The sequence below is a fragment of the Xenopus tropicalis genome, chromosome 1 (assembly GCF_000004195.4).
Source record: "Xenopus tropicalis strain Nigerian chromosome 1, UCB_Xtro_10.0, whole genome shotgun sequence".
NCBI lineage: Eukaryota > Metazoa > Chordata > Amphibia > Anura > Pipidae > Xenopus > Xenopus tropicalis.
The window spans coordinates 169447376-169474588 of NC_030677.2; the positions used below are offsets into that span (position 1 = coordinate 169447376).

The window sequence follows — 27213 nt, forward strand, 5'->3', positions numbered from 1 at the left end:
AGCTTGAACAAATTCAAATGCAGAACAAAAACGTAATGAACACGAAACCCACTCATTTTTTGTGGCATTTATGTTTTCGGAAGAATCTTCAAAAAGATTGTTAAATTTGTCTAGGACTGCTCCCATTGACTTCTACATGACCTTGATAGCTTTTAGTCAGCATATTTTTACAGTTGCATTTTTAGTGGTTTTGACGCATAATAAATTATGAAAAATAATGAAAAAAAAAACGTTTAGTGCAAAAAACCCCCAATATTTTAGTAAATACCCCCACCCCATAGAGTCACGTATACCCTTAAAGATCTGTGAAGGTTAATAGTAGACTCAAATAAGGCAACATATCAGTTCTTGGCTGTTCCAATGAAAGACTATTACCCTTCTTCCACTTCCTTCAAATTTCTACATTAGTGCCTGACTACCTCAGTCATCCAAAGCAAGTTTTACAACAAAAATGTCTTTATAAATCAAATGTTCCTAAGATTTGTAAAATCTTGAAAAAAATGAGATCATGAGCAGTAGGTTGTCTTGACACTGTGCGTACTTTAGATTCTTGCATCTGTTTCTACCCTTTAAAATGGAAGCAATTTGTCACCATTACAGTAGTTTCTCTACAGCCCCCGAACGTTAAATGGATAGCCCTCTACAATGCACTTTTCACTTTAAATGAGCTCTGTACAGAGTTCTCAGTATGATTGATCTCTTTCTTTAGTTTCCCCTGGAATGCTGTTAACAGGGCTAGTCTCTGATAGAGACTAACTGGTATGAATTGCTGGTTCTCTCAGTCCTACTCATTCAAACACCACAGGGATCATTTAAAGATCCCAATCAGTGCAAAGCAGCTGTTGGCTACAAAATGAGCCTTAAAATACAGGGCACTTTTCTCCTGCTTTAATGTAGCCAAGGCCAGAAGCACATTTGTATCTATAATAAGTATAAACAGTCTATTTTAACAGTTATATTTCTCACTCATAAAATCATTGTGATGTTTCCGACCTCTGGAAGAGTTTTCATCTTAGTATGAGCCAAACACCTTCTCTCACCATTTATCTACACCTGCTTGCAAATGATTATCATCTATTGTGCCAATTCCCAGCCTTTTGTTCCAGTCCTATGAAGGAATGGACAACGTATTGGCACAGTATTAAAAAGAAAGAAAAAAAAAAGCTGTCAGTAACGGCACAATAGGTAAATAAAATGTATGGAGACAGGTGCTATAAGAGATCTGTTGGAAATGGGTCCCGTAATTTGCAGGAAATACCATATTTAATATATTTTGGTGTTACTGTTTCTGCTTTCTAGGCCGCCATAAAGAAATAGCCAGAAACTACGTTTGCAAAATAAAATGGGGGTAGGGGAAGCCAACGTGCCAGATACATACTGGGTTAATTTGTTCGTATTAATGCATAGTGGCACTGTGTGCTTGCCTAGTTTATATATGAGAATGGACAGCAGGACTTTAGAGCCCAGGGAATCTAAATACGGGTCACTTATGGTTTATAGAACACACCAAAATTCTGTCTGCCTTACTACTGACTGATTACATATCTGGTGATTTGCTTACTCTGTACCTTAGAATTTTAACTCTCATTGCCCCAACTCCCCCCACAGTTTACTGCTCCCAGAGGTGGATATTTGTCATTGTCAAAGGGTATTAGTTATCATTCCTTGTTTGGAAGAAACAGAGTCTTGTTCTAATATCAAACCTTGGGATTAGACCCCTAGATCAGATGCCTGAGGGCTCCTGGGTACATTCCATCGCAGATGAATGCTTAGACTGCATTTATTACACTTGCACAAAGTTATAGTCATTTGCAGCCATACTGGTGTATAGACCCTGCATGAGCGCGCCTGTGTAAAGTACAGCGTGAGCGCGCCTGTGTGTTCAGATGCACCTGTGTGTTCAGATGGCATAGGAAAATTTGCTGGAAGTGACACTGTTCCTTTCATGCGTCCAACATAGTATGTTGCCTAGACACTATACCCTGCCTTGTTAAATACTGCGATGGGAAAACATGTTGTTTTTTCAAAACACATCAGTTAATAGAGTTTCTCCAGCAGAATCCTGCACTGAAATCTATTTTTTGAAACCACAAGCAGATTTTTTTTTTAATATTTAATTCTAAAATTTCACATGGGGCTAGCCATATTCTTCATTTACCAGGGTGCCACAGCCATGTGACCTGTGCCCTAATAAAATTCAGTTGGAGTGATATCACCCCCCCTTCCAGCAGCCGATCAGCAGAACAATGGGAAGGTAGCAAGATAGCAGCTTCCAGTAGATATCAGTAGTAAGAAATTCAAGTCTGGCTTGGGACTCTTCCAGTTACATGGGAGTAGGAGAAAGCAGTTCTAATGTGCAATATAAAAATATACATTTGTTGGTTCTAGTGGAATTATTGGCTATGTAAACAGTGGAATTTAGAAAAAAAAAGTACACCATAAAAATCATGACAGAATACCTATTGTCAAATGCCATTTGGTTTAAGTGATAGTATACTATAAATAATACTCGTCATTTGAATTTAATCCAGTCTTTCAGCATGCTTTATGGGATATAACTGGCCAGCTACATATAATAAGGTGGAAAGCACTGGGCTAGATTATGCAAGTTAAGGTGGCCTACACAGGCAGCTTTTATGGCCCATGCATACAGCCCCCTATATCTTTCATTGTGACTACATCCCTTTATAAATGCCATTTAATCATTCTTGCCAGGATTAGCTTACAGGGTTATCTGGAATTTTCGTTTGCAAAGCCTGGATAACATAGTAGGAATCCATGGGATAACAGGGACTGTTTTACTGTAAGTCAAGCACAGTGGAAGGTCATACTTTAAAAGTTAGAACAGCACAAACCCCCAAGAATATACACCCAGCAATGTACACCCAGGCCAAATGCAGTTTTAGTGAATTTTATTTAACCCTTCCTAGGCAGCCAAAATTCTCCTTGCAAAGCAAACGCTGATAATAAATGAGCTTATTAATAGACAAGAAGGTCTGTGGGTTTTCAACAGAGATTTGTTGTCACAAATAAAGCACACACCTAATGCTTATTGGGCTGCACCAGTTTAAAAGGACCTCTCTAAACAATGCAAGATGGCCCGAGCAAGCGGAGGGTTAAAGAAAGCAGGCCACTTTACAAATAAAATTTGTCATTTGGGAATCATAGTCAAAGGTCAGTGAGAATGTAAATGAGTCGGACAGAGACAAACTCATCTTAATCTAACATTTCTCTTTTAATGTGCTTTGGCATGGGCCCAGCTCTCCTCCCCAAAAAGAGATTCTTGCGGAGGGGCTGAGCATGCCTACTTGCGCGTGGCTCTCCAACGGGGGCTGGGAAATCAATAGCAGCTGAATGCCATCTGCTTCGGCCAGCAAAACAGCACCAAAAGTGTGAGCCATGCATCTTCCTTTATTGAAAGGTTATTTTTATGCAAGTAAACAATTCATCGTCTCCTTACACGCTTGATGCTCATTTACCACCATTGATCAATAAAATATGCAAAACTAAAAAAAAAAATGGAATCCTAAGAGTGGCTGTGATGCCAGGGTGAAAGCTAATCAATAGCCGGCCTGTTCAGTAGGGCAAGCCAAGGGGGTACTCTTAGAAAATTATGAATCCCTCGGTTTTCATTCCAAATGATTATTTTCTATGTGGCCATTATGCAAATAAATACTGATCTAGGGAGGGGGTTTATTTCCAACTCAACTTTCCATCTGCACTAAAATACTGCCTACTGTTTAACAACAAGAAACACAGCTCTTAAGTAATACCCTAGGCACTGGCATTCATCTGCCTGGTAAAAGCTGCTCATCTACTGCCAGTCTGGGCCGGTTCTTCCTGCTCAGAGAATAGGAGCATAAAATAATCTACTGCATTGGACCACAAAAAGCCCATTATTGAATTGATAATTGTTTTAACACAATTATCCTCACTCTTAAGCTTCACTTACATTTGTGATTGCAATTTCATCATCAGCGCTTTCTTAGATTTTCTTATGTGTCCACTAAGTTCAGGGCCAAGGCACTGTAAATCTTCTATTAAAGCAAAACGGCTGCATTTACAAAAACACTACCTTCGTACGCTGATAAGTAAATATAACAGATGTACATTTATATGAAAGGCATATATTTGTACATTGTCCCCAGACAATGCTGGGCTACCTTGCATTCTAGTCTTACCTATTTTAAAACATACTGGGAACCCTAGCTAAACAATTCCTGTTTAAAAGCCACTGATCTTTGAAAACACATTTATTTAGAGAAGCTTACCCTAATTTAGTTTAACATAACCTAAAAGCAATACCCTGTGCCACTTCTCTCACATTGCTTAATTTTAATCTTGCCCATTCCCACACCTTGTGTCTCAACCCTTTCTCCTTGTAGATTGTAAGCTCTTTTGGGCAGGGTCCTCTTCACCTCTTGTATCGGTTATTGATTGCTTTATATGTTACTCTGTATGTCCAATGTATGAAACCCACTTATTGTACAGCGCTGCGGAATATGTTGGCGCTTTATAAATAAATGTTATTAATAATAATATTAATAATAAAGTTGATAGAAGGGCCTTCCCTGATAGAAGGGCCTTCATTTGTAGCTTCTGTCCTATTTTTGGTTTCTGTGTTTTCCCGGTAAACCCTATCATAAAAACCCTTTAAGATTAGATGCATTACCATGCTTATTTCAAGAAGTAATAAATGAGTGGGTGGCTTTTTCATCTTAAAAGCAGAATGGCATTACATATTTAATATATGGGCTGTTCACCTTTGAGTTAACTTTTAGTATGATGTAGAGAATAATATTCTGAGACTATTTGCAATTGGTCTTCATTTTTTATTTAGTTTTTTTATTTCAGTTTTTGCTCAGCAGCTCTCCCTTTAGAGTTTCAGCAGCTATTTGGTTGCTAGGGCCCAAATTACCCTAGCAACCAGGGTGTGGTTTGAATGAAAGAGTCTTATATGAATAGGAGAGGACCTGAATAGCTGTGGCCTGAACTTCAGTGGCAACCGTTCTAGGGAATGCTTGGAGAGTATGAGGGAGTCCTGAACCAAGTGACTCAAAAGGTAACTGCATTTCAACCATCTCTAGAGCTGCACAGACTATGGAATACTACACAATGAAACATCCCATAAAGTAGCAGGCTGAGCATAACCATTTCTGATGGCTGAAGATAACTAGGGTTCCAGATTGAGAGTCATACATTTTCTGTGTCTACCCAAGAATATAAGTGGGAGATAGTAATTGAATAGCTGAGGCAGTAGCTTTCTTAGTTCCTGGGTACGCAGACCCAGGTCCGAATTGGGCCACTAACCCGGACCCAGAGCCAATCCCAGAGACGCTCCCCCACTGTCTGATCTCTCTCCCCCGATGCGCCGAAGAGAAGTAAAAAAGGTATGCACGTTAGGGGGAGGGGATTGGGCATGCAGCGAGGGCCTTGGCAGGGGCTACTTTGGGGGGGGGGGGGGGGGGTGTTGGGTTTTTCCAATATAACAACTCATTTATACCAAAATTGTACAATTTGTATTTAATCATTATGCATTTTTACAAACAGGGCCGGTAAGTAGCAGTGGCTGCTGATCAACAACTTGACAAGCAGTGCAAGAAGTATAGTACTTCCTTTATCTGTCTACTGGAAACTTGGTCACATATCTTACCTTTCAGCTCATAGCACACAGAGGTATAAATTTGCCTCTAAGGGCTCTGGCACACGGGGAGATTAGTTTCCCTGCCGAAATCGCCTGCGCAGCATGTGCCATCCCACCGGCGACTTACATTGTCGCCGGTGGGATGCCAACTCGGGGAGATTAGTCGCCCGCGAACAGGGAGATTTGTCGCGGGCGACTAATCTCCCCGTGTGCCAGAGCCCTAAATGGGTGGGAAAAACACAGCCATCTAATAGCAAGTATACAGACTAATCAGGTATGTAGCAAAGACAATATACTTTCTGAAGACATGCATTAGAGTTACAGTTCAGAGAAGACGAGTGCCTTGAGAAGCTCTTTTTTAGAAGTGTCTGTAAAGCGTGAAGACAGGGTGCTCAGCATAATACCTAAGGGCTGGGAGTTCCACAGATAAGTTGCGGCACTGGAAAAGTGTTACAGACGTGATAAGGCAGTGTTGACACCGGGTGTGGAAACAAGACAGGCCTCAATGCAATAGGCATAGTAGATTAAGGCTGAGGTGCACCTTGGAAAAGAGTTGAAGGGTTTGTAAGGACAAAATATGTATCTTGTACTTGTACCAATGTGAGTATGAAGACAATTAAGAGATATTAACCACAGAGAATTAATAATAGCACTTACAACAGAATGTGAATATGTAAATGCTGACTGCAGTGAGGAACCTTTAAAAAAGCCCTTCTACTTTATGGGTACTTGGGCAAAAACCATACAGGCTGGTAATAACCAGACTAGGACAGTAATCAAAATAGATTGCTGTGGTGCCATAGTGCTGAATCACAAAAATTGGCCTTACAACTCTTAAAAAATTAAAGCTCAGTCACATAATGCGCATAGAGGGAGCAATAAAGTCTTGTATAAAGACAGAGCAAACTGTGTTTAGACAATAGACCCAGAAGGTTGACATGGCGATCTCTGTAAATGACCGATACTAAGCATTTTTGCTCTGAAATTAATGTTGTAACTTGCTGTTGTTTTCCACTATGTGCTGTGAAAACAAGATTTGCTTCATCTGTATATAAGATTACAGAACTGAAAAATAAGTGTTTAGAGGAATACTAAACTTAGAAAACCTAATAGTCACAATAGGGATCCTGGGAAACAGAGCGATACCTCTCTGATAATGGAACACTGGAAGTGTTTTTTCCCAGCAAAGTTCTGGTGGTAAAACACGCTGCAATTTCTGCCCTGGGTAAGGGTAAAGACACACGGAACTATGTGTAGCAGCTACTTTTTCAAAGCTACTAAATGCCAGAAAATACCCTGCCGTGGAGAAAACTAAGAATTGCCACTGCTAAAACACACAGAGAAATTAGAGACAATCAGCATTGTCTATTTTAGCTGCTACTAGTAGCTCCATGCGTCTTCACCCTAACACAACAAGGTGAAACTCTACATCAGTGCTGTCCAACTGGCGGCCCGCGACCCCCCTCTGAGTGGCCCCCCACCTGTCTGGCTGCTTTGATGGCTTACTCTTGGGTAAGCTTTAAATGGTATCAGTACTGTGATTAACTGCCCCCCTGCATGGTTCTCACCTCAGATTCAGGCTGTAAACCCTCTGTATTGTTTAAAAATGTAATCCCCTGTGTTGTTTTAATCTCTGCATTGTTCACCCCCTGCAGTGTTCACACCTCAGGCTCAGACTGTAATCACCCACATTGTTCCCCTGTTCACACCTCAGACTGTAGGAGCAGTAGAAACCCACAAATAATATCTGCACACTACAAAAAGAACATATACTGAGGTGGTACTGCAATTAAAAAGTTTTTTTAAAGGGGACCTGTCACTTTGAGAAATAATTCCAAATTTAGTTCTACCATGTTAGTTGAGCAAAATAAACTTCACTTACACTATATAAATAATCTAAATCTTGTTTCCTTCAGTCTTGGAATTACACAATTCCAGCAAGCAGGCAGGCACCATTTTGTGGACACTTATTTAGAGAAGCTTTACATCATGCCAAAATCTTGTTTATGTGATTGAATTGACGGCCAGATGCTCAAACCCATGCACTCGTTACACAATTAGATGGTGAGGAGGGAGGGGTAGAGTGAGGAGTGCAGCGACATCTAGGAAGTGCTGAATGGAAAGTTAAAGTTATTGTCTGCCCCACCTCTATGCCTAAGGCATAGAGGTGGGGCAAGCAATATATGATTGACAGCTGGGATTTTTGAATGTCTTTATAATGGCTATGGATGTGTTAATAAAAAATGGAATTTGGATTTCATGTTTAATTTGAACAGGACTTTTATTATACAGTTTTTTATGTCTGGGTGACAGGTCCGCTTTAATATATAGTTATTGTGCAGACTGTAGGAGCAGTGCCAGCATTGTGTCACTGTATGCTGCCTGTGTGTGCCATACAGCATAGGGCAAGCAGAGTATGGCACACACAGGCAGGGTAGGGCAGGCAGAGTATGGTACACACAGACAGGGTAGGGCACACACAGGCAGGGTAGGGCAGGCAGTGTATGGCACACACAGGCAGGGTAGGGCAGGAAGAGTATGGTACACACAGGCAGGGTAGGGCAGGCAGAGTATGGCACACACAGGCAGGGTAGGGCAGGCAGAGTATGGCACACACAGGCCAAGTATGGCACAAACCAGCCAAGAATGGCACACACAGTCAAAGTATGGCACACACAGGCAGGGTAGGAAAGGCCGAGAGTATGGCAGGTTTTTGCTGTACTACAACCATTAATATGGGTATGGTCATGTGATAACACAGGTGTGGTTTCAAGTGGGTGTGGTTTAAAAAAGGGGAGTGGTCTAAACTGGCTTCCATTATCGGCCCTCCACCACATAGGTCGGAAAAATTCCGGCCCTCGGTACCACAGAAGTTGGACAGCACTGCTCTACATTATTACCCCTAACAGTTTCTAATCATACCTACTAAGAGCTTGGTTTGTGTGAAGTCAGTAGCCACGCTGCCATTAACACGGCAGCAAAGTTGTAATGCTTTCCATGTTACATATTTACAGCAATAACACTGGGCTGCTGGTTCAGAATATAAAAGAACAGCAAATAAATCCATATCCAGCACATTTTATAAATATTTTCTATTCCAAAATGACAGAAGATTCTTCTTTTACAACTTCTTCTACAAACTGCTCTAGTTTTTCCAGATTCAAAAAAAAAAAAAAAAAGAAAAAAGTGCCTTCTCTCTACTGAAGATATTAAATCTCTCCTCCAAAGTGTTCAGTGGGATTTAGATCTGAACTCTGGGCAGCTTTTGAAGTGTACTTTGGCTCATTCTGCTGCTGGAAGACCCATGATCTGCAACATTTTGACATTTTCTTTAATATCACCCTCCAAAATGCCATGGGAATCTCCTGATGTCATGTTGTCACGCACAGACTTAAAGTGGCCATACACACTGCAATCCAAACGAGTGGATCTTCTCCAGATATGCCCACCTGAGGCTGGCAATATTGGGCTAATTCAATCATGTGGCCTAGGGCCAATGGACCGAATTAAGACAATGGGCATAGGCGCAGTCGGGCCGAGGAACGCATCAATTAGTCAATGCGGTCCCCAATCCAACAGAAAATCAAACCCGCCTGATCAAGATCTGGCCAATTTTAGGCCATATGTTGGTCAGGTAGGTCCATTGGGGGTTCCTATACACGGGTAGATAAGCTGCCGAATTGGTCTGATGGACCCGAATTGGCAGCTGAAATCTGCCATTGTATGGCCACCTTTAAAGTAACAGTTCAGTGTAAAAATAAAGAGTTTTCAGCTCTCCAACCTCTTAGTCAGTGACTAAGGGGGAAGTAGTATTCTGGCTATTATGTTAGACATCTGCTCACTCCAGCCTTTATAGATTACATTTTGCCTAACTATATTGAAAACATTTTTTATTTTGCGCAGCCTATTTTGCCCATTTTCATTTTTACACTGAACTGTTCCTTTAAGGTGCCTAGTTCCAAAGACAGAGAAGCAAACACAAAACATCACTGCACTTTCTCCACCTTATGTTTGAAGTAGGGTTGCCACCTTTTTTCATTTTGCAACTTACTATAATGGTTGTAGCTCTTGTGCAGCAAATGGGGGGCAGGTTGTTGTGGAAGAACTCATTTCTGTTTACTGTACTTTACAGATCTGTACAACATTTGTACATTTATTTTTACTAAAGTCAGTGGAAAATATTTTCCATAGACCACAAAAAAATATTACTAACTTTATAGATAATTGATATTTGGAATGATATAATGAACCTAGAGGAAACAATGCTCAAGGCCAGCAAGCTCCAGGTGTCCGGCAAACAGCAAAAAAATAATCTAAAATATGCCATGTGTGGCTCTCCAAGGGAATTTTTTGGCAATCAGTCTGTTAAAGGGCTCCATAGACTTCCATTTTACTGAACACCCTGAATTACAAGAAACTCTGTCTAACAAATAATATTTAGATAGTATATAACCCTCCCGGAGAAGTAGTTTACTATTTTCTTGTAATATGATTAGACCCATATGGATATAAGCTACCAGAAGTATAGTTAAGGATAAACTGATTCTGCTATACCTACAATTATCTGCTGCTTCCACCACAAGATCTAGTAAAGTATAATAAATATTATCTCAACAATTTTTTATCCCACAAATCAAAACAATTACGTGATAATCTTTTATACCTTTTTCTCTCTCTAAAATGTAATACTAGTTATGTTTGTGCACAGAAATGTTACAGCACAAGAAGTATTTTACTTCTGCCAAGCCACAGGATGAATATCCAAGACTGCCTGGTTATAAACCACATTTCAGTCAATGCCTCCATTTTCTTCTGATGCTTTTAAAAGTATCTTAAAAGTCTCAGGTACGAATGACACAGAATAACTTGATACTTGTACAATAATAAATTTAGTACTGTACTGTAAATAGCTATAGAATGAATAGTGAGTAACTTTGAATTGTGTATGTGTATTGAACTGTGTATTTTCACATGCGCACACATAGGGGCCCATTCATTAAAGCACGATGACCATAATATAATTAAAATTATGTGACTTTTTTGCGTTTTGCGTAACTGTGCACAAAAAAAAATCGTATTTTTCACAATGACTACGAACATTTCGTAATTCATTCAAGCTTTGGTATCGTGACTACCTTTCGGCCAAGTTGGAGCTGCATAGTGCTATTGAGTTCTATGAAAGGCTTCCAAAATCCTTCATTGAAATCAGAAAGATTTTCACGCCGTTTACGTTCTTTCGGATACGGAAATTTCGTAACTTTCAGATCGCAACCACAATATTTTCGCACGACCGCGTCACAAATTTTCACGCATTTTACACGCAAACACATCAGAAATTATCGTGGTTACTAACATGAAAGCACGATGACCATAATATCATTAAAATTATGTGACTTTTTTGCGTAAATGTGCACAAAAAAAATCGTATTTTTCACAATGACTACGAACATTTTGGAATTCATTCAAGCTTTGGTATCGTGACTATCTTTCGGCCAAGCTGGAGCTACATAGTGCTATTGAGTTCTATGAAAGGCTTCCAAAATCCTTCATTGAAATCAGAAAGATTTTCACGCCGTTTACGTTCTTTCGGATACGGAAATTTCGTAACTTTCAGATCGCAACCACAATATTTTCGCACGACCGCGTCACAAATTTTCACGCATTTTACACGCAAACACATCAGAAATTATCGTGGTTACTAACAAATTTTTCCAATCGTGCTTTTAACAACCTGAAATTTGTGCTTTAATGAATGGGCCCCATAGTGTTGAAACCTGGCTGGGGCTAGTCTTACAACTTTACTAGCAATGCACTTAACAGTAAATCTGTAATAACACCTCCGATTAACCCCAAATTCCTTATCCATGCTCCCCCTCTATACACTGAACTTACATATTTCCCTTCCATGGCAATCCTGATGGCAAGGCCCCACCTCGTTGGCATCATAACCACAGCACTTACATCACATACCCTCCCCCACCCTGGCCAGTAATGTATTGGCAATCCCACACACGTTTTGACAACAGTACACAAATTGCAGGTCGGAAACATCAATTCATACTTCTTAAATGTATTCACCAGTATTCTTCCATATAAAATCTAAACCATTCATATGTAGTCACAAATAAAGGAAGAGATGCTGATAGCGCATGGCCTAGAAATGAGCAGTATCTGTAAGTCAATGACCCAGCCAGCAGCAAGGGTATAATTTAAAGGCAGAAATTTCCAGTGAATGCACGGTTAGCCACAGTGAACCTGTTACAGCTCTAAAGGGAATAGAACGGCTCTTATTAGATTTTTTACCGCACACGCATAAGTGATAAATGTACTGCTGTACTCACTGTCAAGTTAATCAATGCTGCCAAAGTTTTGTTGACCTAACTGTAATCTATAAAGTAAGCAGTGTCTTCTCTATTACTATGACATCTCAGTCTCCATGCAATTCTAGTTTCACAAATACAGCAAATGGAGGTTATCATGAAGTTCTCCTTGATTATTTTGCAGAATGCACCAGGCAAGTAATGTATTAGAACTGTGCTTATAATAATTATTTTAAACTATTATCCTCTATTCTTTAACAAATATAAGCAAATAATTTTGTTTTCAAGGCAATGATACCAAGACATATGTGACTTAGGTAATAATCACTGCCACTATGCCACCAGCCTTGTGAGCTACTGCTTCTAGTGCTATATGTGTCATTTTAACTGACCCGAAAAGAACAGCGAACACTAGCAAATTGGGAAATGAAGTTCAATGTTGATAAATGCAAGGTTATGCACTTTGGCAGAAATAATATAAATGTGAGTTACACACTAAATGGTAGTGTGTTGGGGGATCCTTAATTGAGAAGGATCTGGGGTTTTTTGTAGATAACAAGTTGTCTAATTCCAGGCTGTGTCATTTGGTGGCTACTAAAGCAAATAAAGTGCTGTCTTGTATAAAAAAGGGCATTGACTCAAGGGATGAAAACATAATTTTGCCTCTTTATAGGTCCCTGGTAAGGCCTCACCTTGAGTATGCAGTGCAGTTTTGGGCTCCAGTCCTTAAGTATGAGCTGGAGAGAGTGCAGAGACATACAACTAAACTGGTAAAGAGGATGGAAGATTTAAACTATGAGGTTAGACTGTCAAGGTTGGGGCTGTTTTCTCTGGAGAAAGGGCACTTGTGAGAGGACATTTACAACTACATTAGTTGACGTTATAGATAAAGGGGAATCTTTTTTGCAATAGAAAAGATCGACACAGTAGAGGCCACCCCTTTAGACTTGAGGAACAGAACAGATTCTATTAATGCCTTTAAGAGGTGCTTGGATCATTTCTTGAGCAAGCATAATACATAAGGCTATTGTGTTCTTAAAATCTCCAGTTAGTTAGTATAGGTATGTGTATACTGTATACTGTATGTGCACTGGAGTTCATTTGGAGAGGTTGAACCTAATGGACTTTGGTATTTTTTCAACCCAAATTGACTATGTACCTAAATATGTAACTCAGCCACTGGCATGCTCTGGTATTCACAGAGGGAACTCAAGTACTTAAGTAATAATGTGCAACTAATGCAGATGAGTACTGATGGCTTATTCAAAAGAGAAGTACCAAATATACCCGGTTCCTTGAACAACCCCTGGCTTTTGGTAGCATGTCATTCAATTTAGTTATGTGTGAGCAGCTTCACATATTTGGTTGCACTTCTGGTCTAAAACCTGGTCATCACAGATAAAAGATGTATGACTGCACATGGTCCATTCACCAAAATTATCTCTCTTAACAGTCAGTTTTGTTAGCATAAGTGGGATATGTGGCTATAATTCTTTAAGGACAGCACATGGCACAGATCTGCTAACATACAAACCTATATACTACAGACTGACTGGAAAGAGAAGAGATCCAGTGGAACTCTCCACCTCTCCTCCAGATGTTGGAAGGCTGCAGGCTTGAGTCCCAAAGAGGGAATAAATAGCGGGAAAACATTGAAAAGTTTTAATATATACTTTTTATTACAACCAAAATTGTTGTGCACATTTGTAGGAAATTGCATATACAGTGGCTTGCAAAAGTATTCGGCCCCCTTGAACTTTTCCACATTTTGTCACATTACAGCCACAAACATGAATCAATTTTATTGGAATTCCACGTCAAAGACAAATACAAAGTGGTGTACACGTGAGAAGTGGAACGAAAATCATACATGATTCCAAACATTTTTTACAAATAAATAACTGCAAAGTGGGGTGTGCGTAATTATTCAGCCCCCTGAGTCAATACTTTGTAGAACCACCTTTTGCTGCAATTACAGCTGCCAGTCTTTTAGGGTATGTCTCTACCAGCTTTGCACATCTAGAGACTGAAATCCTTGCCCATTCTTCTTTGCAAAACAGCTCCAGCTCAGTCAGATTAGATGGACAGCGTTTGTGAACAGCAGTTTTCAGATCTTGCCACAGATTCTCGATTGGATTTAGATCTGGACTGTGACTGGGCCATTCTAACACATGGATATGTTTTGTTTTAAACCATTCCATTGTTGCCTTGGCTTTATGTTTAGGGTCGTTGTCCTGCTGGAAGGTGAACCTCCGCCCCAGTCTCAAGTCTTTTGCAGACTCCAAGACGTTTTCTTCCAAGATTGCCCTGTATTTGGCTCCATCCATCTTCCCATTAACTCTGACCAGCTTCCCTGTCCCTGCTGAAGAGAAGCCCCCCCAGAGCATGATGCTGCCACCACCATATTTGACAGTGGGGATGGTGTGTTCAGAGTGATGTGCAGTGTTAGTTTTCCGCCACACATAGCGTTTTGCATTTTGGCCAAAAAGTTCCATTTTGGTCTCATCTGACCAGAGCACCTTCTTCCACATGTTTGCTGTGTCCCCCACATGGCTTGTGGCAAACTGCAAACGGGACTTCTTATGGTTTCTTCTTGCCACTCTTCCATAAAGGCCAACTTTGTGCAGTGCACGACTAATAGTTGTCCTATGGACAGATTCCCCCACCTGAGCTGTAGATCTCTGCAGCTCCTCCAGAGTCACCATGGGGCTCTTGGCTGGTTGTGCCGTACTCCTTCCATTTCTGAATGATCGCTCCCTGGGATGTTCAAGGCTTTGGAAATCTTTTTGTAGCCTAAGCCGGCTTTAAATTTCTCAATAACTTTATCCCTGACCTGTCTGGTGTGTTCTTTGGACTTCATGGTGTTGTTCCTCCCAATATTCTCTTAGACAACCTCTGAGGCCGTCACAGAGCAGCTGTATTTGTACTGACATTAGATTACACACAGGTGCACTCTATTTAGTCATTAGCACTCATCAGGCAATGTCTATGGGCAACTGACTGCACTCAGACCAAAGGGGGCTGAATAATTACGCAAACCCCACTTTGCAGTTATTTATTTGTAAAAAATGTTTGGAATCATGTATGATTTCCTTTCCACTTCTCACGTGTACACCACTTTGTATTGGTCTTTCACGTGGAATTCCAATAAAATTGATTCATGTTTGTGGCTGTAATGTGACAAAATGTGGAAAAGTTCAAGGGGGCCGAATACTTTTGCAAGCCACTATATGTAGAACAAATAAATGCCTTTTTTAAGATGAAATAAAATGTAAAGATTTGAATATGTAAAATCAGGGCATCACTAAAATAAGTTCATACTTTCTTTAGAAGGAACCACGGCTGCTTGATATAGTTTTGCTGATATGACACACTGTAAGATACTGTTTCTGGGAAAAAAAATGTTTGCAAGAGACTTTTTTTTTCCCAAACAGCAACTCCACTCTTACAAGCAATTACAGACATATGAAATATGAATCGCCATTGATTTTATTTTCTTCAAGGGTCGAGCTGCTCCCTGTTTTACGCTCTCAAAGGCATTTATTTCGCCGGCCAAACTTGACACAATTTCACAATATCCACTTAGTAATGTAACCCATACTTTGTCAAAGGGATTCTTCATTTTTTACTTCCTGACATTTGGTCCCTGCATAGCTCTATTGGGAGTGAGACAACAGGATAAAAACATGGACCAGTGCAATTACTGAAAAAAGGACAGCTCACAAGATCTTAGGAAAGTCTGTCATTAGGTTTTTTTTTAATGCTCTAATTTTTAAATTTGCTCATCATAACATTTCACATGTTAACATTAAACCACAACAAAAGTTTATAGAGGAACCATCACTTATATTAAATCCACCATGTTGCACCGGTTCTTTTACACACAGAATTTTTGAATTTTGAGGGCAGGGAATGCCGAGTCTACTGAAACAAGTATACAGATATAATTGGGGCATCTACAGAGATGCTACAAAATTAACAGCAAGCAGAGTGGAGGACAGCTCACAGACTGTGCGAACTGTTATATGGTTTCCCATATATATAATTCTAGACAAATTATGCTAAAGATCAGTCAACACAGAGTAGAGTTCTACATAGAGAGAATTGTCAGATGCACAAGCTGGATTTCAAAAAGGCCAAGGAACAAGTGATATTATTGCTGATGCATGCTTAATTATGGACAAGCCAAAGAATACCAACTAAAAATGAACATGTGCTCTTTTGAATGCTGCAAAGTTTTTCATTATGTTGACTGTAACGTCATGGAAAAACGAGAAAGAGAACATCTAAGGCTAATGTCAGATGCAGTGTTGGACCTTTGCCGAACACCCGGGTCACAAACACTTGGTGGTTGAGACAAGTTGCCAGAGAAGGAAACTTTATTTGTTTAGTTCATCAAGCATAGAATACATCTGCATTCAATATCACTAGAATTCTGACGCCTGTTACATTTGCATTACATTTTATAGGGGGGGGAACAAACATAATGATCATATAATAATTTCCATTATCTCATTGGGTATTTCTAAATAACATTAGTCACGTAATTATTTCAGACTACTAATTTTACTTTTATTTTGCTGACTTTCTGTTATCATTGAGTCATTCCTATCATAACACTTGGCATAATTACAGATTAGATGGATTAGACAAATATGATTTATGATAACAATTTATTCACTTACTATATGAAGGTATGTGTGTTTTGTGGAAATCTAATTAGCCAAAGAATTATTGCTATTGCAAACTTAATAAAAAGACCTACTAACGGGAAAGACATGCTGGCCCTAAAATTTCTCCACTTTGGAGATTAACATCTCCACTTTCATCTTGACAGACCACTAGTATTTATTCTGACATAAGGGATTTCAATAAAAATGGAAGGTGTTGGTTGGGCAGCAATTGAAATTGGACAATGAATTAGGAGTGGAACTGAAAGAGATACACTTAAGTCCCTCTCTTTACGTACAAGTACCTCATATTGGGCTGGGGTGTATTTCTGTCAGTGAAGAAATGCCCCTAAAGGCCCACGTGGCTTCCCATTGATTAATTCTGCCACTGTTTAATGGAAACCAGGCAGTTTTGGGCTAAGACACGTTCTAATAAACATTTTTGGAACTATCACAACCTATACTACATGTAAAGCATGGTGGTGCAAAGGTTATTTTTTGAAGAAGCTTTGCTGCATCAGGGCCTTGGCAGTTCACCATCATAGAATCCACTATGAATTCTCAAATGTACCAGAGGGCGCTTGATTATAATGTGACACCATCTTCCAGAAGATGGAAGCTTAACCAAGTAGACCTTGCAGCATGGCAATGGCCCTAAACAATGAACTATATCCACCAGGAAATGGCTGAAAAAAGGGTATTGGGCCAGCACACATCTTTATTATATGTTGTTTGGATGAAGATCAGATACCGATGTCCACCTATGCTAAAACAGAAAAAACCTCCCATGGGATGTAGTTACATTTTTGACATGACTATATATTATTGCCACCTGTCTAAAACTGTACTTACCAAATGTTTTCTTTAATGCTCAAAAGAACACAAAAGGATACTTGAGTGAATGGGTACAGATAGCTATTGTAAAGATGTCCCCCAAATCAGCCCATTTGAGAGATCCTGGGGATGCTTTTAGTGTTCCCCGATTTCTAATATTATTTATGTTTTAAACTATCTCACACTTGTTAATATTAGCAATAGGGCAGGTTTTAAGGCCCAGTTAAAAATACAACCTAAAATAGCTTGCACAACTTTTTTCACTAAACATTTCTTTTCATAGATGGCAAAATATCACTTCTTAGAAAAGCATAGCGAATGAATTTTTAGTGTCAGCATAAACAGAAAATATTAACTATGAAGTGTTTAAACCATTATTTCTCTTTTCCTACATGATTTGCATTCATTAGCTCTTGCAGTGGTTTTGCAGTGGATTTGTTTGGAACTAATTGCTTCCAATGAATCGGTTCCAGTTTGATAGCTTATTTATCAGATGGGGAAGGAGAGAATTAATGGTGCTTGCATGAAGCAGGTCCTATAATTGGAAACAATGTTTAGTTCACATTGTGCTTAAGCAATTAAGAGCAATTTAGAAAATTCTTGTTTTTCCCCCCTCCTTTTTTCTACTATTGTCTCTTTGATTGGATTTCTCAAGGCAAAAGACAAAACAAATAGGGATACAATCTAATAGTTTTAGTCTGAATAAAAATCCAAGCGCCAAATTACTAACTATGAGAAATGTGCACAATACCTATTAATCCTTCTGCCAGCTTACATTTATTTCAACAGACTATTACAGAAAACTACCAATATTTCACAGATAACATATCCTTCTGCCTTACTTTTTATGTAATTGTCCCAGTTTGAAAAATAAAGCAAACCTGTAGAAGAAGAAATTATTTTTCTTGATTAAGCAGCTAGATTTCTCTAGGGAGTAGAAGAAAACAAACAATTAATCTTTTCTTATTTGCTCTCAGAAGAACCTCCATGCCTTGCACTCAGGACTGCCAGTGTACCTGTGGCAGCCAGTCTTCAGCAATTAGGCTTGATCTGAAAATGAATGGGCTTATATCAGAGGGCCAAATCTGCTGAGATTTCTACCTGGAGGGCAAGGTTACTCTGTTCCAATTCCCTCTTGTGGAAATATGGCTCAAATGTGCCCACCGTGCGCCAGTATAATTAACAAGGCCAGGGAATTAATATCAGCTAAGTAATTGGAAAGAATTAGCAAGAGAAATATACATTAATCTTTACTAGTTACGGAGTGTTAATGAAAACGAGCTGTGAGTTCACGCTTATTAGAGGAATTGATTAAAGAAAACTTTTTATTAACCTGTAGATCATAAAAGGAACCTAACTTACTGACTGCATAGAAGCAGATACTGAATCTGTGTCCTCACAATTCTTGTACACTAGAGATAAACTACAACAGCTTTTCCGTATTATTTACATAGCACTCTATCCTACAAGCAAGGGCTCTGTAATGGAGTAAAAATATGCTGGAGAGAACTGCTAGGTTCTGCTATTTAGCAATAAAGAACTAGTAAAGGAGATGACCCAAACCCTCACACTGTGTCCCATATGAAACAGGCATCCCTGAATACTCCTACATTTATCCTAAGCCACCAGAGGTTTAAGGTAATCCATTCCTGGAAAAAGTGAATGGCTACTATCCATTTTTCACACAAAGTCAGATAAATCTAAAAAGAGACCCAAAACAAAAATGGCCCCATGTCACACCATAATAAATCTCTTCCAGGAAACTCAAAGGCTCGTCTGAAGAGATCAGTGCAGCAAATACACAGGGATTTTCAAAGGACAAGCTGCATACATACTGCATAATGCCATTTGCTTTCTGTGGCATCAAGTTCCATTCACAGAAACCACCAGATTAAAAATGTTGTACTTGCCGAGGCCACCAAAATGGAACAAAGTAATTGAATTTCTATTTGGTGTTATCCACCTAGCAATAACTCTTTCACCATCTATATATATGGCTGGAATCATTTTTAATGATTAATACAAAGCAAATATTTCTCCCATGAACTGAAAAACTGAAATCCTGCCGGTAGAATTATCCTAGCACAAAGTAGTAACCATTTTTTCTAGGGCACATATGTCATTTAAGAAAAATCATCAGCAGAATAATTAAATTAGCAAAAAAAGAAAAAAAAAAATCTTCCATGCAATATGCAAAGTGCTTATGACAATTACTGCATTCTGAATTTTAGTTGAATACATACACTTTTTAAAGATCTACATAGGTTACTCCACCAGTGGATGAACAGATGTATCTCTTTCCTGGTCATATTAAACACTACTATGTAAACAAGGAGAAATTGGCAGGCAACAAATATCACTCCTCCGTTCTTCAAATGCAATTGTCTGAACAAGTTTTGAAAAATGTTAATTACTATAAAAATATTGTACCCACTTTTCTTCTTACATTCAGTAGATGCTGTGTTTTTAAGCAACAATCACCTGCTCTTTGAATGCACCCAAAAGCAACGCTGGATTTGTATTTTCTGTGCCCCCCTAGGTTGGCCCATGTCTCTCCACTCCTCTCCCTGATGCTGAAGTTTTGCATTGTTTTTGTTTTTTTTTTTTTTAGAATTTTTCTGCACTTGAGTTTTGAAAATTCAAAATTTGGGAATTTTGACAAAAAAAAAATTTGACTTGAGGAATTAGAATGTTGATGAATCACACCCTTAATTTTCCCACAGGCCACTGTGGTTTTTGATAAAAAAAGAGGCCTTACCTGGAGAAAAACATATCTATTTATTTTACTGGGGGGTGGTTAATATTTTGGACTCCTCAAGCTACTCACATAAAACAAACGAAATCCCTTGAACCATGATCACTTACAACTAAAGATTTAAACAGCACGCTGCATAGACTTTAATAGCATTAGAATAATATACTGTCATTGGTAAAACAGAAGGTGCTTTCATAGGTGCTATCTCATCTAAAACTCAGGCAGTCGGGTTCCAGAGGTTGCCTGAGACAAGAATTCAGCCCATAAACTGAGTCCAGCTGATATACACAATGATGGATTCAAGTTATTAACCGATCAAAAAGAGATGGATGGTTTTCTGCTTTTTGTAATCTACATCATCATCTTGATTCATTTAAAGATATGTGGGGCACTTAACAAACGCAGTTAAGGTTTGGATAGAATTAGTCGTATAATCTGAACCGTTGCATCAAGCCCAAATCAATCAATACATTCAGTTGTGTGGGAAAAGAACTGTTAAGTACTTACAACCAGGGCCATTAATATTATTTAACACAGCGCTCAAACTTTTTAATAAGGATCAAGAACAGGCAGCGATTCCTACTGGGATCAGATACTGCGGTACAGAAACATTTCACTTTCAATGTCTCCACTTTCAGTGATGTGCTTTTATTTCCTATTATCAAAGAAAATAAAGGAGAAGATTGCTCCACTGGGACTCCCTATTCCAATTTTGTCTTCTATTTTTCTATTTAAACAGCAGAGCAACGAAAATCAATACACATAATTACAAGAAAAAGTGACTCTAGCATTTTTTTTTTTTATAATTTATCAAAGAAGAGAATTGAAAAGACAATGTAATTCTAATCAAATTGTGTATCTGGATTTAACTATGGGTGTATATGTGTATAAATGGATGGGATTTATTCCAACCAGAACACTTGGGACGTTGTTTTTTTTAGATAAGGATTTTTCTGCAATTCTTTTACCCCCAGGTTAAAAAAAGTCCTTCCATCAATTCCATAGGAGGGTCAGTAGTGTTGTGTGGGCAGGCCCAAAAGCAGCAGGTTGGTTCAAACTAGGTTTCACGGCCCCACCATGCTCGCGGTGATGTCAGTGTGCCGAGATGCCTCATCTAGCCATTATTTCATTTTATGGGTGGGTATAAAAGTAATGATGGCACATCAGGGCAAGTTGCTTTTGGGTTGGGAGAGGGAGGGTTATGCTCAAGCACAGCCCAACTGTTTGTCGACCTGTGAATCACAGGATAAAAGTCCTGTTTACTGAGCAGCGCAGCAGCAAATAGAAAAGTGTGTAGGTACTGTGACTGCAGGGTGTGCTAGGTACATGTGCAGAAACAAATCCATTGGCTGGCACTTTGCTCAGCTTTGCTTCGACTGGATATTTCATGGATTTTATAGAAGTTTGCATTGTTCTTAATTATTTGTTTTTGCCCATAAAAATTACATTATTTTGATTTTCAGTTCCCTGTGCCATACTTGACACTGAACTGTTCATAAGACCCCTGTCATTCATATTTATGATGTTTTTATTATTATTGTTTGGTGGTATGTGCTATAAATTGCAAGCTTGAAGGCGAATTTCAGAAATGTCATTAAAAAACTAGAGATTATAATTAGTAGTTTGAAGTAGTAAGGCATAGCAACCCATTTTTGTTTTAGCATTCTAAAAATGTAAGGTTTTCTGGGGTGTATACACTATGTTTTAATTTTGGGATTTCTACATGCCACACATATTGGCAGTCCTATGTATACTGGGCACCAAATGCCTGGCATATATTTATCTTTGTACCTTAGACATGTGGAACAAGACAGTGTAAAGTTTAAGCTTTGAGAGAATTTTCAGAAATCCTAGACATATAAAGAGTCTTCATAAAAATATACATATCTGGTATTGGAGACATGAAGTTTGAAGTTCTTCAAAATCATGAATGGATTTGCATGTTTACATATTAAGTGATATATTGTGCTAGGCAAAAATGTGTCCCGCGAGGGCCGGGGCCCACCGGGTTTTTTCTGGTGTTCTGCCGGCTCATCTCAACCCTGGAAGATTATATATAGTTTTGTGGGCATAAAGGACCCAAAAAAAACTACAGCAACTAATCAGCAGTTGTGGGAATGGTGCACACTTTGCCATGGTACCACTCAACTGCCTCTCTGATATATACTAACACTTTTCAAAAGAATAACTAATTGGAGGAAGACATCTTACCTGCAAATATGCCTCCAACCCCTGGCGACGTTGCTCCAAAACTTTAGGCACCCAGTTTCTTACATGTTTTGATGGAATCTCTGGCGTTTTAATACTTTTCTTAAGCTAAAGAGCAATAAGAAAAGTTTCTTTTACAAATGGCATATGCAATTAATATATCGCATACTATAAGAACCATACAAATCACATGCCATTAATATTTCCCACATTATAAAAACCATACCAATCAACCTTGATATTTCTAATGAAACGGGCAATTACACATAAAAATGTAATATTGTACAATGAATTCATATGTTTTCTTTAATTCTAAAAACGTTACTCAGCCTATCACTACTGATGCAGATATGGCACAGATAGCTCATTACAATGTACAGTATCTTATCCTCTGGCCTCTTAAGGCTAATGTCCCATGGAGAGATTAGTCGCCGGAGATAAATCTCTGCTACTGCATGCTACTAATCTCTCCGAAATGTCTTTCCATTGGCAACAAAGGGAATCTCTGGTGGAAAGGCCTGTACAGCACTTTGGCTTCCCCAAGTCTCGCTAGGTTTCCACCAACAGGACTTGCAGGACTTCAGAAAGCCAAAGCGATATGTGGATAGACTGGTTGCCCACGGTAGCAGAGTTTTATTGTGGGCGACTAATTTCTCTGTGGGAAATCAGCCTAAACCCTGTGACCAGTTAAGAGTTGCTTGTAGTTATTCATAAGTAGTAAACTGTAGTGAGAGAACAGTCTACTACAAATTTAAAACTGAAAGGAAATATGGGATTGGCTACTATATATAAGTAGTTACACAATTTACATGTTTTTCTGAGTAATATTCCATTATTGTACTAGGATAGTATGTGTTCAAAGATGATATTTTTGTTTATTTAATCTCTACATTGTGGTGAAAGCCCAGTGCCTAAGTGACAGCACAACAATATTTTTCTATTTATCGTTGCAAAGCCAAAAACCTAAGCATGCTTCCTTTCAGTTTATTAATGTGTCAGGCTTTGAATAGGCCATCATCACAGCTGCTGGAGTTGGTGACAGCCATGTGAAAGAGAAGATAAATTACACAGGATACAGAGATGCAACCCAAAGACAATACAGGTGCCCAACAAGACCAGCCTGCCTATACAATTCCTAGAGAATTTCTTTTAGTAAATCATAAGCAACTGTGCTCTCTGCCTAAAAATAACTCTATATCTAGGGATGTATGAAAATACCTGTTGCAGGGAACCATTATATAATGTAAGGGTATGCTATATACCAAATGTCTATATTACCATTCAGACATTTATGAAAGGGAGTTTTTCTTAATTTCACAGTACAGGTATAGGACCCGTTATCCAGAATGCTCGGGACCAAGGGTATTCCGGATAAGGGGTCTTTCCGTAATTTGGATCTTCATACCTTAAGGCTACTAAAAAATCAATAAAACATTAATTAAATCCAATAGGATTGTTTTGCATCCAATAAGGGGTAATTATATCTTAGTTGGGATCAAATACAAGGTACAGTTTTATTATTACAGAGAAAAAGAAAATCAATTTTAAAAATCCTAATTATTTGATTATAATGGAGTCTATGGGAGTTAGGCTTTCCGTAATTCGGAGCTTTCTGGATAATGGGTTTCCGGATAAGGGGTCCGATACCTGTATAGGATATGCCCAGATTATTACTTCTGTGCTTATTTACCAACACCTTGGCTGATGCATTCTACTTGGACAAGTACTGAGCTACCAATGAGCAGAGTAAGCCTGAGCAGGATGAATGCGGAAGTAATAAAGAGACTTGGGAGTTAATTCTTCTGCTGCAGGCTTTCTGGAGAAACTATTATGTAATATGCAAGGAACCCATACATACTCATACAGCACTTTCCTCCGCAATTACTTTAGTAATTCATTTATGATCATGTAACACCAGCTAATTGTTGCATGAGGATTGGACAAGCACTGCAAGATTAAACTTTAAAACGCACTTAACCAATGCCCATGCAGGTATTTGCTGGAGTCACAGTGTCGGACCCTTTTCTTTTGTGTTATTACTGAACTTTTTAATTGTCTTTAATTTCGGTCAGACTATATTCCACACTGACTTTTGCAATACGTTGATAGCTTGTATTGTTGTTTGTATTTCTAGTTTACATCTTTGTTTAGAAGCTATAGACATTTCTTGAATAAAATATTAATTTGATAAAATAACGCACACAGTAGTAACACTTTTACTTCTCTTCTGTTTACCACTTTCAATAATATACTTTCTTCTCCCCCATTTGCACCTAACAGTCTATGATGGAAGGTTTACACGCTAGCTAACACACAGGCATCAAACTTTACTACACAGAATAATAAATCTGTAGCTGTAATATTTACCTTTTTATGAAGGGCATGGAATTCGCTGTACCGCTTTTCAACAAAATGTCGTCTGCCATTCACTAATACTTCTATTCTAAACACCTGAAAAAATACCATCAGAAATATTCATTAAACAATGGAATTAGTGAGCTGCTTAAGAAAAATATAACGTTGCTAATTTGTAACACAAATTACATGGGAAAAATGTATTTTATAAACTGTGTCACCCTTCATTTCTTTCTCCTTAAATAGGAATACAATATAAAGGCTCGATTATGTACAGGCATTCTCCACAACTCAATCAAAAAACAGCTCTAAAGTAGCAGCTGGCCCCTAGCTGCACACATTTAATCATAATACAGGTGTGGATTTGTTATTCGGAAGCCCATTATCCGGAAAACTCTGAATTACCTTGTACTTGATCCTGACTACGATATAATTAATCCTAATTGGAGGCAAAACAATCCTATTGGGTTTATTTAATTTTTACATTATTTCCTAAAGACTTAAGCTGGCCCTACACATAACGATTTTTCTCTACTTAATGACCAATTTCAGTGTGATCTGCCAAAACCATCAATTTATCGCAAGGTTATTGTGCACCTAACAATTGTACATCTAGCAATCTTTTGATCAACATCAGTCACAAAAAAATGTCCGTCTTTTATAATAAAATTTGTCCATTGTCCAACTGCTTTAAGGACCAAGCAGGCAGCTGCCACAGTTTTTCCTAGCTTGAACCGGACATTATTGATTGAAACAGTTGGTATCATTGATGGACATACTTTTAAATGATCGTTTCACAATAAGCTTGGTCCTATAATAACAAGAGATATTTTAAAAATCTACATGTGTATGGCCGTAATCCAAATTATGAAAAGATCCCAAGTTCTGAGCATTCTGGGTAACAGGTCCCATACCTGTACAATGGTTCATGCTGCTGGCTCCCATCCAGTTTTAAATGAGACTTGTTGGGAAGTGTGCTTTGCCCTGCACCTACTGACGTTGGGTGCAAAAGGAACCGTTGATCTCCCGCCTGGTCAGGGGGTAAGTGACTGAGTGCCACCAAGTGCAACTTCACGGAAGTACCTTTAATGAAAGTGGTTTTACTTACAACTGACATGGGGAAATTTGCAGGAATGCAAGTGAACTTGCAATCCTAAATAACCCATATATCTTTAGGATGTCCAAGTAGCGCCTGCTGCCAAGTGCTTCCACAGAGCAGCAGTTTCCGCATGTAAAACAAGAGAGGTTGATAACAGTAGGGCAAGATGTTAACAGTACAGGTGTTGCAGCACTGCTATTGGTGCACTCCAAGTGCACAGGCCAGCCACTAATGGGTATTAAATGTAGTGAAAATACTTCAACACCTGCTTTGCCCTGGGGCCAGTCACTAATACAGGTTTCTTGCAGGATAATAAAGAAACTAAAATAATTGTTCCCTCACACAGTGAAATGTACCTGCAAAAGGTGGTAAAGCCATGTTAATACATCCCTGCCATCGGCATTCAAGTTCTAGGCCTGGTGGAAACGCCACTTTATCTTCCTTTTACTTTTTCAATGCATTAAAGTATTAACTTTAACGCATTAAAAAAGTAAAAGGAAGATTAGTTCTCAAAATTCACAATTAGTACATTTCAGAATGTAGTATATAATAATAAAAAAAATACTGGGTAAACATACTAGGAAATTATTCAATAAAGAACCCACTACAATATTTGCTTAAAGTGATGCTTAAATTGCAAAGAAAACAGTGTTTAAAATTCTAATTCAAACAACCCTAATTCATGTGGTGTGTGTATTTTGCCACGGTGATTGTGCTTTCCGATTCTATCACGTTTCAGCTGAGAAAGTGCAGCCTGCTACCACCTAACAATGCAAGGAAATTGGTTCACATAACTCAAAGTGCCAAAATAAAGAAGGATGAAAAATAAAAACACTGCAAGGAAATTAGCTTCCCATTGAACAATGCTATCTTTTAGAAGATAATTACAAATAGAAATGTCCGAATTAATTATTGTAACCATTACTGAAGAGCACCCATGAAATATGAACCCACATACAACAAAGAAGAAAAAATATCAGCAAGAGGTGCTTTACTACCTGCTATTACTCCTAGCTGTTTGGGAATTCAACAACTGAGAGTTTAATAGTTTTCATTGCCTTATCCATACCTTTACAACATAGAAAAAGATAAATTAATTTACCAAGTTATTTTATCTAATAAACAAGATCTGCAGTGGTGGGGCAGTTCCCAAACAATTGTGTATATTGCCAGGGTCACCACTGGTCTATAACCTGATCATCTGAACATATTCTCAGTGGTAATTTGATGTGGGGTGTCCTGCAGAGACTTAGGGCTTTGACAGACAAGGAGATTAGTTGCCCCACGATTAATCTATGATAGTGTGGATGACTAATCTACGAAAATGT

The 27213-nt window shown here is 38.7% G+C and overlaps 1 protein-coding gene across 1 annotated transcript in view; it reads right to left on the reverse strand.

Annotated features, from left to right (window-relative positions):
• snx24 (sorting nexin 24) overlaps window positions 1–27213 on the reverse strand; it is a 73878-nt gene that overhangs the window by 17261 nt on the left and 29404 nt on the right. Inside the window, 2 exon segments of the mRNA NM_001016125.3 lie at window positions 22435–22539; window positions 24799–24882. Coding sequence (NP_001016125.1) covers window positions 22435–22539; window positions 24799–24882 — 189 coding nt within the window.